The sequence below is a fragment of the Peromyscus leucopus genome, chromosome 14, assembly GCF_004664715.2.
Source record: "Peromyscus leucopus breed LL Stock chromosome 14, UCI_PerLeu_2.1, whole genome shotgun sequence".
In the NCBI taxonomy this organism is placed as follows: Eukaryota; Metazoa; Chordata; class Mammalia; order Rodentia; family Cricetidae; genus Peromyscus; species Peromyscus leucopus.
Genome location: NC_051075.1, coordinates 24,702,233 through 24,715,384, shown reverse-complemented (window position 1 = coordinate 24,715,384; position 13,152 = coordinate 24,702,233). Strand labels below are relative to the sequence as shown.

General features: G+C 38.7%; 1 protein-coding gene across 14 annotated transcripts in view; it reads left to right on the top strand.

Annotated features, from left to right (window-relative positions):
* Nucleotides 1-13,152, top strand: part of Ralgapa1 (Ral GTPase activating protein catalytic subunit alpha 1) — a 220,128-nt gene that overhangs the window by 162,584 nt on the left and 44,392 nt on the right. For all 14 annotated transcript variants that reach the window (XM_028869729.2, XM_028869733.2, XM_028869732.2 and 11 more), the window contains 2 exons: nucleotides 5,742-5,865; nucleotides 11,268-11,423. In XM_028869729.2, coding sequence (XP_028725562.1) covers nucleotides 5,742-5,865; nucleotides 11,268-11,423 — 280 coding nt within the window. The remainder of the gene's footprint in view (nucleotides 1-5,741; nucleotides 5,866-11,267; nucleotides 11,424-13,152) is intronic.

Sequence of the window (13,152 nt, the reverse complement as noted above, 5' to 3'; positions counted from 1 at the left end):
ACAAAGTGAGTTCCAGGAAAGGCACAAAGCTACACAGAGAAACCCTGTCTCGGGAAAAAAAAAAAAAAATACGGGCGGTGGTGGCACACGCCTTTAATCCCCAGCTCTCGGGAGGCAAAGCTAGGCGGATCTCTGTGAGTTCGGATCTCTGTGAGTTCGAGACCAGCCTGGTCTACAGAGCAAGACCCAGGAAAGGTGCCAAAACCACACAGAAAAACCCTGTCAAAAAAACAAACAACAACAACAAAAAAAAAAAAAACACCTAATATGTTAGTTAATAATTATGCGTTTACTGAATAAGCATCAGTATAATCTAATTTTAGAGCTGCTTTTCATTTAACATGTGGAGTAAGTACCAACCTGATGTGTCCAGCAGCTGCAGCATTTCTGATCTTACCAACGTGTATGCAGGCTCTGCCTTCTCTGTCACGGCTTGCTCATTACCACCTGCCTTTTCAATTCAGCTTTGTAGAATAGGAAGTCGGATCTTGTGATTTTGATTTGCCATATATTATGGGGCATTTTCAAGTGACTAAAATAGGTGTTTGTATCTCTTTTGGGGGAAAATATTCGAATTTGTATTGCATTAAATAATGCCTTCTAAAATTTTCCTGTCTACCCAGAACTTCAGAGTGTAATTTAGAAATCAGGGCACAAATGTAATTAAGATAAGGTCATATTGGATTAAATTTGCTCCCAAATCTCACTGCTGTTCTTATAAGAAGGACACATGCACATAGAAAGAACGTAAGTGACCAGGCAGAAATCACAGTTACAGTTAGAATATGAGGAATGCAGAGGATTGCTACAACCACTAGACTGTGGGAAGGCTTCTAGCCCTGTTGCTTTTAGAGACATAACACTGTCAAAACTACCTAGTTTGTATGGTTTGTTATAGAAATCCTAGGAAACAAAATTCTTCGCCTGTTATTTTTTTAAGATATTTTTATTTCATGTGTATAGTGTGTGTCTGCATGTATGTATATGCTGCATGTGTGTGCCTGTTGCCTGCAGAAGCCAGAAGAGGATTCTGGATGCCTTGGCACTGAATTTATAGATGGTTATAAACCATGTGGGTGCTGGAACTGAGCCTGAGTCCTCTGTAAAAAGCAGGTTCCTTTAACTGCTGAGCCGTCTCTCCAGCCCCCTTTTTGCAGTCCTTCGTGTTATCTTTTTAGTATTGAGTGACACGAGTTCACCACACGTTCTGGATGCACATTCTTTCTTAGGTAGGACAAGTATTTTTCCTCATTACGTAGCTTGTCATTTCACTATTTTTGATATCATCCGTAACACAAAAAATTCATGGCTGATAATGGCTTTTTTACAGTATGGACATTAGTAAGGGTTCTTCTCTACTAATAAAATTAAGACCTGACCTAATTCAAAGTCGTGTAATTCTTTCTGAGACTTTAATAGTTTCAGTTCTTATACTTGGGCCTATGATTCATTTTGATTTAAATTTTTAAGATGGTGTAAGAATCTAACTTCAAACTTTTCCATTTGTTTATCTGATTGTCCCACACCACTTGTTAATGAGATGTTTTTTTCCTCACCTAATTTCCATGTTACCATTATCAAAACACAACTGATCGACTAGATTTGGCAATTGTATGATGCAAACACTGGAGAGGCTGAGGCAAGAGAATCACAAGTTTAAGGCTAGCCTGGGCTATGTAGTAAGTTCTAGGCTATACTCAGATACATAGTGAGAACTTTTCTCAAAAGCCAACACACAGAAAAGCAATTACCATAGAGTTTATTTCTAGGCATATAAATTGTTGTCATATAGTACTATAGTGCCTTGATTTATTTTGCCACAAGTTTTGAGACTGTAAAGTATGAGTCCTCCAGTGGGGTGTGGTGGTTCATGCCTTTAATCCCAGCACTTGAGGCAGAGGCAGGTGGATCTCTGTGAGTTCAAGGCCAGCCTGATTATAGAGTGAGTTCCAAGACAGCCAAGGCTACATAGAGAAACCCAGTCTTTGGAAAAGAAAAAGAGTCCTCCAACTCTATTCTTTCTCAGATTGTTTTGTCTACTGAGTCTATTGAATTTTCCTATGAATTTTAGGATCAGTTTGACAATTCTTATAAGATGGAAAGCCTAGATTCTGATAATGATTGAACTGAATCTGTAGATTTGTGGAGAGTTCTATCACATTAACAATATTAAGTTTTTCAGCTCATGAATAGAAGAGTTCTTTTGTTTAGAGCTTTAGTTTCTTTCAGCAGTGTTATACAGCTTTCAAAGTATGTATTTTATACATAGAGTGTATATACCAGTGTGAACGGAGTTTTTCTCTGTTTTGATTCTTCATTGCTAATATGTATAGGAATACACTGAAGTTTGTGTATGGACTGTGTAGCCTCCAAACTTAATGGATTCATTTAGTAGTTCTAATAGTTTTCTACTAGAGTCTGAAGGATTGGGTTTTTTTTTTTAGCTTAATTTTATTTATCATTTGTGCATGCATGGGTTCGTGTGTATATAACTTTTAGTAGTCAGTAGTCAGTTCTCTCCTTCCACAGTGGGCTATGAGAACAGAACTTAGGTTGTCAGGCTTGGCAGCAAGCAGTTTTAACCACTGAGCCACCTTGCTGGCTCCATATCTTCTGCATATAAAATCATATCCACAAGTGCAAAAATGTAACATCTTACTTTTTGATAAGATTACTATATAGTTCAATTTTTTTAGATACTCAGTTTTTTTCTTAAATTCAGTTTTAGCAGTTTATGTTTTTCTGGGAATTGTGTTTTTAGTCTAATTTATCTATTTCTTGGCATACATTTATTCATAGTACTCTTATCTTTTTATGTAAAAGTATGATTTTGGTAGCATGATTCCTTTTTCTCTTTTTTATTTTTTATTGTGTGGGGAGGGCACCCCACACACAATATACGTTAGTGTGGCATTGGTAGACTCATTTCAGCTCCCTTTCACAGTTTGCCTTGGTGTCTTCCCATTTTGTTTTCAGTTTTAGCAGTGATTTGAATTAGAAGTTTATTAGTGGAGGCTGGAGAGAGGACTCAGTGGTTAAGAGGACTTGTTGCTCTTGTGGAGAGTCCAGGTTTGGTTCACAGCACTCGCATGGCTGCAACTCTAGCTCATTCCTGTAACTGTAACGTTCTTGTAACTCTAGTTCCAGGAATCCAGCACTCTCTTCTGGCCTCCTCAGGTATTGCATGCATGTGGTGTATAAACACGCAGGCAAAAAATATCCACACACATAAAAATAATAAATGTATTTTAAGTATGTTAGTGGTAGGACTTGGTCATTTAATTCTTAGCAGCTGTATTTCCAAACAATGTGAACTTCTAATCACCAACTCAGGTTTTTTTTAAGTTATTTTTTTTTGTCTAAGTAGACCATTCACTGGGGTGTCTTCCCTAGGTTTACATCACTTATGACTCAGAATTTGTGCTTGAACACTGCCCTCCTAAACATGGTGTTTTTGTTATTTACTGTTGATTGTGTGTGGCTTGGAGGCTACCACCACAATTCAAAATGTTTCTATTTTTGTCTCTCCTTTATCCAGATACCAGTAGCTTAAAGGTTTACTCTCTGACCATTCCAAAATGTGCATAGCCTTGAGGGTGCACACAGATTTCCAGATGTCCAAGTACTGACTGGATATTATTCTTAATTCTTAGCTTCTTTAGAGTTGGCCCAGAGTTAGGAATCTTATGGAGTGCCTGTGAGACTCTTTGGTCATCACACTCTATGTCAATGCTTCTCATCCTTCCTAATGCTGAGACCTTTAACACAGTACCCCACCATAAAATTATTTTCGTTGCACTTCAAACTGTAATTTTGCTACCGTTACGAATTGTAATGTAAGTATCTGTGTTTTCTTATGGTCTTAGGCGACCCCCATGCAAGGGTCATTCAGTGCCCAAAGGTTGGGATGCACAGGTTGAAAACCACTGTTCTAGCTGCTCTTAAGTGATTCTGGTGCATGTGCACAGGCTTTGGGACTCGCAGAATTGACTGATCCCAGGCAGTTCTTAGTCTCTCTTTTCCTGGTTCTTACTAACTTCCGGCTGCTGTGCTGTTCACGTGTATCAGAGCTGCCAGCTTGTCCTTAGTGCTTTAATCCAAATTCTGGTCCAAATCGTTGTTCTTCTCAGGTAGAACTAATGCCAAGTCTTTGTCCTTGAAGCCTGCCTTTCACCCTGGGCATCATTTGTGTACCGCTCTACCTGAGCTAAGATTAGGGCCCTCCTTTGCCTAGAATGATACCCATAGTCAGCAGTTGGGCGCTTGGGGAAAGGTTGGAAATCCCTAGTCTTCTTAGCTTACTGCCCCCGGCAGAACTTCCACCCTTCTCCTCCAAGTAGAGTGCAAGGAAAAGTGTTGAGACTCAGCCTTTCATGCCTAGAGCTTCCATGCTAAGAGTGGGGCGCTGGAGAAACAGAAGATCTAGGTCAGAGCTTCTGTAACATGGAGATAGGAAGTGATAATAACTTCTACCAATAACCTTAGCCCCAAACTGAAAGCTAGAGGGAGAGGGAGCCTCTCTCTGCTAGGCCTGAGTAGAATGCTTAGGGCAAAACTTGGGTACCATGGAGCTGAGGAGCTGGAGTGTAAGGAAACATAAGTGGCTTATATGTCAATGACTGTTTTTACCGAGACTTAGTCGATTTTCTTGAAGATTTTCTTTTCCTTTATAGCTTTAGGACACATTTTTAAAATGCTAGATTTTTTTAAAATAATAACTTTCACCAGTTAATTGGGTTTTACTTGCAAAAAATGACCATCCAGAGCTATACTCTAATTCTGGAAGCTCCCTTCTTCCCCACAGCACCCCCCAGTTACATTTGACTGCTTAGACTGGGTTATGCTAACACTATATTGAGCACATTGAAATTTTCCCTGTGTCTTTACCTCCTGAAGTGAAATGTCACCAGTTACAGAAACTTGCTGGAGCTTCTTGGTTGCTGACATGGAAACTCAGAGTTGTGACTTGACTTCGCAAAATACAGAGGAAGACCTGGCTGCAGGCTTCAGTTTTAAAGACTTGTTGGTATCTGCAATTCGTTTTTTTATTCTTGCATAATTTGGCAACAAAATTTACTTCTTGTCCAATTTTGAAATCAGGAAGTAAATATGAGTCCCTCTAATTTGTTTTTCTGGTCCTGAAGTTTTCCAACATTTATCAAACATAGATGGTCTAGTTAGTTTGGGTTGCCAGATATCTTATTAGAAGTTTACTTTAAGAACACTTTTAAATTCAGAGAAAACTGAAAGTTAAATGTCCAAGAATTTGGCAGTTAAGCCATGCAGTTGTGTGTGTGTGTGTGTGTGTGTGTGTGCGCGCGCGCCTTCTGTTGTTGTATGCAGTTTTAGGGAATACACTCCCTACTGATGGTTACTTGGTTCTAAAACAGTCGCTCTAACCCTGAGATTCAGTCACACTGCATAATGATCAACTTTTTAGATGATTCTTGCATTCATATATATCTATCCTTGTCCATACTCTTTGTCTTCATTTGCCAAATTCATACCTACCTAATTCATTATTCCTTCACTGTAAGTATTATTTTTTCCAGTTGGAAGTAACCTGCCTTTCTTCTGATCCAGTGGCAATTTTGTCACTTTTTTCTTTCTTTATATTGCAATTACTTGTCTCCTTCTGCAGACTATAGCATCTAAGTCTTTTTCATATTCTCACTGCTATATAGTCTGTATATATAATTTAATTAGCAAACAAATGAATGGTATAACCTTTTGTTTTGTAGCCGAGAGACGCACAAGATCGCAGTATTTTACGTTGCTGAAGGACAAGAAGATAAATACTCCATTCTCACCAACATAGGAGGAAGCCAAGCATATGAAGATTTTGTAGCTGGTCTTGGTTGGGAGGTATTGTTTTTAGGTTATACCAATCATCATTTTATATTTAACCCTCAGTCAACCTTCAGATACCAGGATCCAAGGATGTTCCAGCCCCTCATATAAAACCGTGGGATACTTGCCTAAAACTAATGCATACCCTCCTGTATACTTTAAAGTATATCTAGGTTACTTCTGCTAAGTAGTCTAAATAATGTATATTCAATTGCTACGCTATGCTGTTTAAGAAATAGTTACCAGAGGGACTGGGAATACGGACCAGTTGGTCAAGTGCTTACCTATTGAGCATGAGGCTTGAGTTTGGGTCCCCAGGACCCATGTAAAAGCTAGACAAAGCAGCAATCTGTAACTCCAGCACTGGGGGAGTAGAGACAAACAGATCCTTATTGCTCACTAGCTAACTAGCTAGCCAAATCCACAAATTCCAGACTCAACAAATGACTTTGGTTTTGATGACTATATAGTTAAAGCAGTATCATGGAAATAATAACCTTGGTAGCCATTTAAACTTACAGTGAGAATTTTTCTTCTAGTTGACAATTACTTCACAAAATTTGTATTGAGGATATCTTTCAAAGTTGTTGAAGACCATTGCACTAGACTGTAAACTTGTAGACTATAAACTTGTAGCACTTCTATCTTACTGACTTCTGCTTTTAATACCAGAACTTTCCACAGTGTCTGATATGTGAGCTTTTACTATCCCACTCGGTGTGTATTGTATGGGTTAGCAGCCAGTTTACCTTATGGGAATTATGTAAGCTCTCCAAGCCTCTATGTTTATTTCTCACAGGTAACATACTTTGTTACCCAGCAGAGATGACAAAAAAATTGAGTTAAGATGGTGTATGTCAAAATGTCTTGAAAACACAGCAAATGGATTTTTTGTATTGAAAAGCTATAGAATCATTACTAAAAGTAGGGACACATGAGAATAGCAAATTGAGAGGACTATATATACCTCTTGATTTCAAAATTTACTAAGCAATACTAATCAAGATAGTGTGGTATTAGCAAAAGGATAGACCTACAGATCAGTGGAATAGAACATAAAGAACAGAAATAAGCCCACACATTTATAGTCAGTGATTTTTTTTTTACCTAAACCATCCAGTGGAGAATGAATAATCTTTTCAACAAATGTTACTGACATAACCAGATAGCTGTATGCCAAAAAAAAAAAAAAAAAGTCAGGGGTGTGGAGAGATGACTCAGTAGTTAGGAGAGTTTGATTCCCAGCACCGTGTTGGAAGCCTCACAACTGCCTGTAACTCAGGTTCCAAAGTATCCAGCAACCCTCTTCCAGCCACTACAGGTTCTTGCAGTCATGTGCACATACCCACCACCACACATGCACACCAACACTAACAGGCATACACACATAATTAAGAATAAACTAGTTTAAATGAAGTCGGACCATACTATATATAAGAATTAACTCAAAATGAATCTAAAATTATAAAATACTTAGAAGATAATATAGGTACAAATATTATGACCTTGGATTTGGCAAAGATTTCTTAGATATAACACTAAAATCATGAGCAAGAAGGAAAATACTACTCATCAAAATTAAAACCTTTGTGCTTCAAGGACATCACCAACAAAGTGAAAAATTCCACAGATGGGGAAAATAATTACAAATCATATATTTGAGAAGAGATTTGTACATAGAATATTTGAAGAACTCACACAAATTACAAAGGAATGCCTACACTAGTGGACATGCCAACATGGATGGAAGAGGATTTAACACCATTCCCCTGGTGATGAACAACAGGCAGTCAGTGGCTGCTGAGGGGAAGACGGGAGGTTTGGGTTTTTTTGTTTTTTTTCCAGAAATAGGACCACAATCCTAAGTAGTCAACCCTGAACATGTAACCAAGGGCAACAGTAATTGGACTCAGAATAACAAAAATAAAGGAAGAAAAAGCGGTCACGAATTCAAGAGGAGATTATTGAGAGGGCACAAGAGGAGGGTTGGGGAGAGATGAAAATAATGAAAATGCCACTGTATGAAATAATGTAAATGTGCTCATGTATGAAATCCTCCGATTAAAAAAATGGCCACAGGACCACAACAGATATTACTCCAAAGCTAAGTAAATGTTCAATGAATACATGAAGAGACTCTTGATGTCATGAGCCATGACACCCAGCAGGGTGGTTAGATTAAAAAACTCCAGAAATATCGTTGGCTGGGATTCAGAGCAGTCTGAACTCTCATATTCTGCTAGAGGAGACGTGACATGCTGTAACATAGTTAATTGGTTAGTTAAGCATAGAGGTGCCATATCCACATTAGGGTTACAATAGCTGTGATGAAACACCATGACCAAAGCAACTTGGGGAGGAAAGGGTTTATCTGACTTACATGTCCACATCACTGTTCATCACTGAAAGAAATCAGGACAGGAACTCAAGCAGGGCAGGAACCTGGAGGCAGGAGCTGATGCAGAGGCCATGGAGGGGAGCTGCTTACTGACTTGTTCCTCATGGCTTGCTCATCCTGCTTTCTTATAGAACCCAGGACCACCAGCCAGGCATGGCACCAGCCTCAATGAGTTGGGTCCTCCCTAATCAATCACTAATTAAGAAAATGCCCCTACAGCCGGATCTTATGGAGGCATTTTCTCATTTAAAGGTTCCCTCCTTTCAGATAACTCCAGCTTGTGTCAGGTTGACATAATACTAGCCAGGACACCTTATAACAAAATAGTTCTGCTGTGTGCATACCCAGAAAAAATAAAAGCTTAAGCTTACACAAAAACTTACACATCTGTGTTCATTGCTGCATAATAACAAAATGGCAAAACAACCTATATGTATGTCCATAAGTGAATGAATGAATGAATAAATGTAGTGTATTCCTACAAGTGAATATTAGCCATAAAAATGGATGAATATTGTAATGCTTAATTTTTATTGTCAACCTGATGGGATTTAGAATCACCATGGAAACAAATCTCTGACATGAGGGACCTTTTAAATTAGGTTAATTGAGGTGGGAAACTCCGCTCTAAATTTGGGTGGTAGTATTCCATGGGTTGGGGTCCCAGACTGAATAAAAAGGGAAAGCAAGCTGAGCACAGTATTCATTGCTCTCTGCTTCCTGATTGGGGGTGCAACGTTCCTCAGCTGGAGAAGTCAGTAACTAAAACTATATAGACAAACTGTAAAAGCCAGAGAACTGGGAAGTGAGCCCCTAGAAAAACTGCACACGTATGTCAAAGGTCAGATAGGAAGCTAGACTTCCATCTTCTCTAGACAGTAAGGAGAAGCTCCCCACACTGAGGTAGTATCAGATGATGTCAGAGAAGGTGGAGAAAGCCAATGATTTCAGCTCTTACCAGAACAATTTCTTGGTTTCTGTGCTACAACCCTGATACTGATATATATTGTATATTATATCATGACCTAAAATGTTTCCAGATCTTCATACAGTTCAATTGATAGCTTTTTAGATGTAGTTGAAGTGCAGTTAAATTTTGTGATTTTTTTTTCACATTTTTTTATTCTAGTCTGGAATGGGTACTGACTAGAAAGACAGTTTTATAAATAAATATGAGACATCTAATTGATGATTTTTTGAAGTTGACATTGTTTAACATTCCTTCAAGTCATTTCAGCTTTGATTTTTACTCTGACTTACATGCCTCCCAAAGCCTTTCTAGTTTACTGTTAACACCTAGTTGCCTAATGTAAGTTCATAGTAAAACAACAGCTGATTTCCTTCTTAATTAGCGCCTACTAATTAGAGATCCTTAAATACTATTTTAAAAAAATACTGGGGTGAACAAATCACCTCTAATAAAGTTGCCTCTTGGTATAATATGTGGGGATTAGTTCCAAGTCCCCCTTCAGATACTAAAAATTCACAGTACTCACATCCTTTATATAAAATGGCAGCATACTGCACATTTTCCTGAATAATATATGGATTACTAATAATACCCAATAAAATGTAAATATTATATAAGTAGTTGTTGCATCAGGCCCTGTGTAGTCGTGGCACATGGCTTTGAGTCCAGCATTTAGGAGGTGGAGACAGGAGATCAGGAGTTCAAGGCCAGCCTGACCTATGTGAAGTCCTGTATCAAACTAGTTGTCATACTATATTACTTAGGAAATACTAATAACAGAAGATAAAAGTTTGTACCTGTTTGGTACAAGCTCGTTTTTTCTGAATACTTTGAATTCATAGTTGGTTGAATCTGTAGATGTGGATCCTACAGATAACAGAGAGCGAGCTGTAATGCTAGATTTAATATTGGCCAATAGCATATAAAAGACCTTACTCCTTTTCCCCCCTTTTATTGAAAATAGAATTTTTTTCTCACACAATATATCCTGATTAGGTTTCCCCTCCCTCTACTCCTCCCAGTTCCTTCCCACCTCCCCTCCCATCCAGATCCACCCCTTTTCTGTCTCTCATTAGAAAACAGGTTTCTAAGGATAATAATATAATGTAATATAATAAGGTAAAACAAAAGCTAACACATCAGAATGAGACAAAACAAACCAGAAGGAAAAGACCTAAGAGAAGGCACAAGAAACAGAGATCCACACTCATTCACACACTTAGGAATCACACTAAAAAACAAAAAACACTAACACTGAACTGGAAGCTATAATATATATGCAAAGGACCTGTGGGGTAAAATGAGAGACTATATATCATATATAATACATAATAAAAATAAAAAGTAATAAAATAAAAATACTTTTAAAGGAAAAAAAGATGGAAAAGTCCTGACATGACACTATGAGACAAGGAACCTCCAGAGATGCCAGTAAGTTTGTTTCCTCTTGGCCATTTACTGCTGGCCATGAGCCTACCCTTAAGAATGGTTTGTTTCCCCAGTGAGACTTTCTTGGAGGAAATTCAGTTTTCATTTGCAAGTGTTTTATCAGTTGGAGATTGATTCTGAGTTAGGGATAGGACCATGTATCCACTTTGCCTTTCAGCTCTAGGACCCCATCTGGTGCAGACCTTCTGTATGCTGCCTCAGTCTCTTTGAGTTCAGGTGTGGGTCAGTCTTGTTGTTTTAGAGGACCTGGTTTTCTTGGTGTCCTCCATCCCCTCTGGCCCTTACACTTTTTCTGCTTCCTCCTCTGTGGAGTTCACTGAGTCTTGAGGGAAGGGATTTGATGGATACAATCTGTTTAGGGCTGAGTGTTCAAGGTCTCTCATTTTCTGCATAATATCTGGCTGTGGGTCTCTGTTTTTGTTCCCACATGCTGCAGGAGGAAGCTTCTCTGATGATGGCTGAGCAAGGCACTGATCTATGAGTATAGCAGAATGAAAAGACCATATTCCTAATGGCTCTGTAAAGTGTTTTTTTTTCCTTTGTCAACAGTGTTTCTGAGGTTTTGTTGATGATGATTATGAAATTCTTCATTGTTTCTAGGTAAACCTTACAAATCATTGTGGCTTCATGGGAGGACTTCAGAAGAACAAAAGCACTGGACTAACCACTCCATATTTTGCTACCTCTACAGTAGAAGTAATATTTCATGTATCAACAAGAATGCCTTCTGATTCCGATGACTCTCTGACCAAAAAAGTAAGCGCCAAGTTAAAAAAGAAAAAAGAAAAAATACCAACATCCAATTGGTAGATCCCTGCTGGAGGGTAAAGAGCTTGTTTCTTTAACCAATGCCATCTTCAAAACCAGGATTGTTACTCGGGCGGTGGTGGTGCACACCGTTAATCCCAGCACTTGAGAGGCAAAGATGGTTCTTATTGATACAGGAGGGCCCAACCCACTCTGGGCAGCGCTATTCCTTGGCAGATGGTTCTGGGGTGAATACAAAAACTAGCTAAGAGTGGACCTTTAAGTGAGCCAGCAGGGACTTGCTGTATTTCCTTGTCTGTGAAGAGTTCATGTTTGAGTTCCTGCCCTGATCTCCCTCAGGGATAGATTATGAGTGGTAAGCTAAAATAAATCCTTTCCTCCTTTCAGTTTGCTGTGGGTCAGAGTGTTTTATGACATCGACAGAAAGGAAGCTGGAACAGGCATGTGCTCAGAGCAGAGATTGGTAGTTCACATGTAGTTCTTTTCTTATCAGTCTCTTTACTGTTTCCTGTAACTGCTCCATTTCTGCACATTGCACCAATTATGAATGAGTGTCCCCTTTTCTCTACACTCTCAGTGCTCACCTCTTTTTTATCATAGCCACCCACCAAATCTTGCAGTGTTTTTAATTTCACATTCTCAGAGTAAGTAACTCCCCTGACCCTGATCACCTACCTTTCTATGCACCTCTTTGGTTTAACTTCTCTCTGGAGAAATATGTGTTCTGGTCCTTTGACCATTTTTTACTGTCTGTTTTATTTTCTGCTTATTGAGTTGTAAATGTTCTTCATAATTTTGGCTATTGACCCTTCATCAGATATGTGGTTTGCAGATTGTTTGGGTTTTTTCCAATTTGGTAGGTTGCCTTTCTTGCCTTTGGGCTTTGTTCATCTTGGTTCTGTAGTCCAAGTATTTGATGTGACAAACCAAAAACCAAATATTGCTAAAACCAGTGTCAAGAAGCTGCCCCCATATGTCTTTTCAGGACTTAGGTTTAGGTCTTTTATACAGTTGGAGTTTATTTTTGTGAATGGTGGAAAATACAAGTCTCATTTCATTAGTTCGCGTGTGGAAATCTAGGTTTCCATTCCGTTTATTGAAGAGATTATCCTTTTTTGCATGCATTATTGGCATCCATATTGAGACATTTGTACTTATTTACACATTCTCTATTCTGTCATCTCAGTCTACACATTTATTTTTATGACAGTACCATCCTGATTACTGGGGGGCGGGGCTCTTAATTTTATTCATGAATTCTAGTTCATTGTTAATTCTGGCCCTTGTTATTTCTTGAATTTTACAGTATCAGACAATAAGCATGTCTTTTTAATGGTTGAGTACTTTAGACACCAGAAGCAGGCCTTAGAAGGAAAAAAAAAGACAACAAAACTTGCTCTTTCACCTATCTCCTCTTCTACTGAAGGCAGGCCATAGACATTAATCAGCTCCTGTCTTCTGTCTTAGAAGTAGCCATAAATCAATTATCTTGACAAGACTTGTCTGCAGGTAAATCATAAGATTCCCATTTCAGAAGAGCTCTCACCCCATATCCATGGGAAAGGAATGCTTTACACAAGACCAAGAAGAATCAGCAAACAGGCTCTGAGTTCTCCCACTCCACCTGTTAGCATTAGTCATGCTCTTAGTCCAGTGACATTTCTGCAGTGCTTCAGTCATGGCTGTGCCATGAAGTCTCCACATGTGAGCCCAAAGG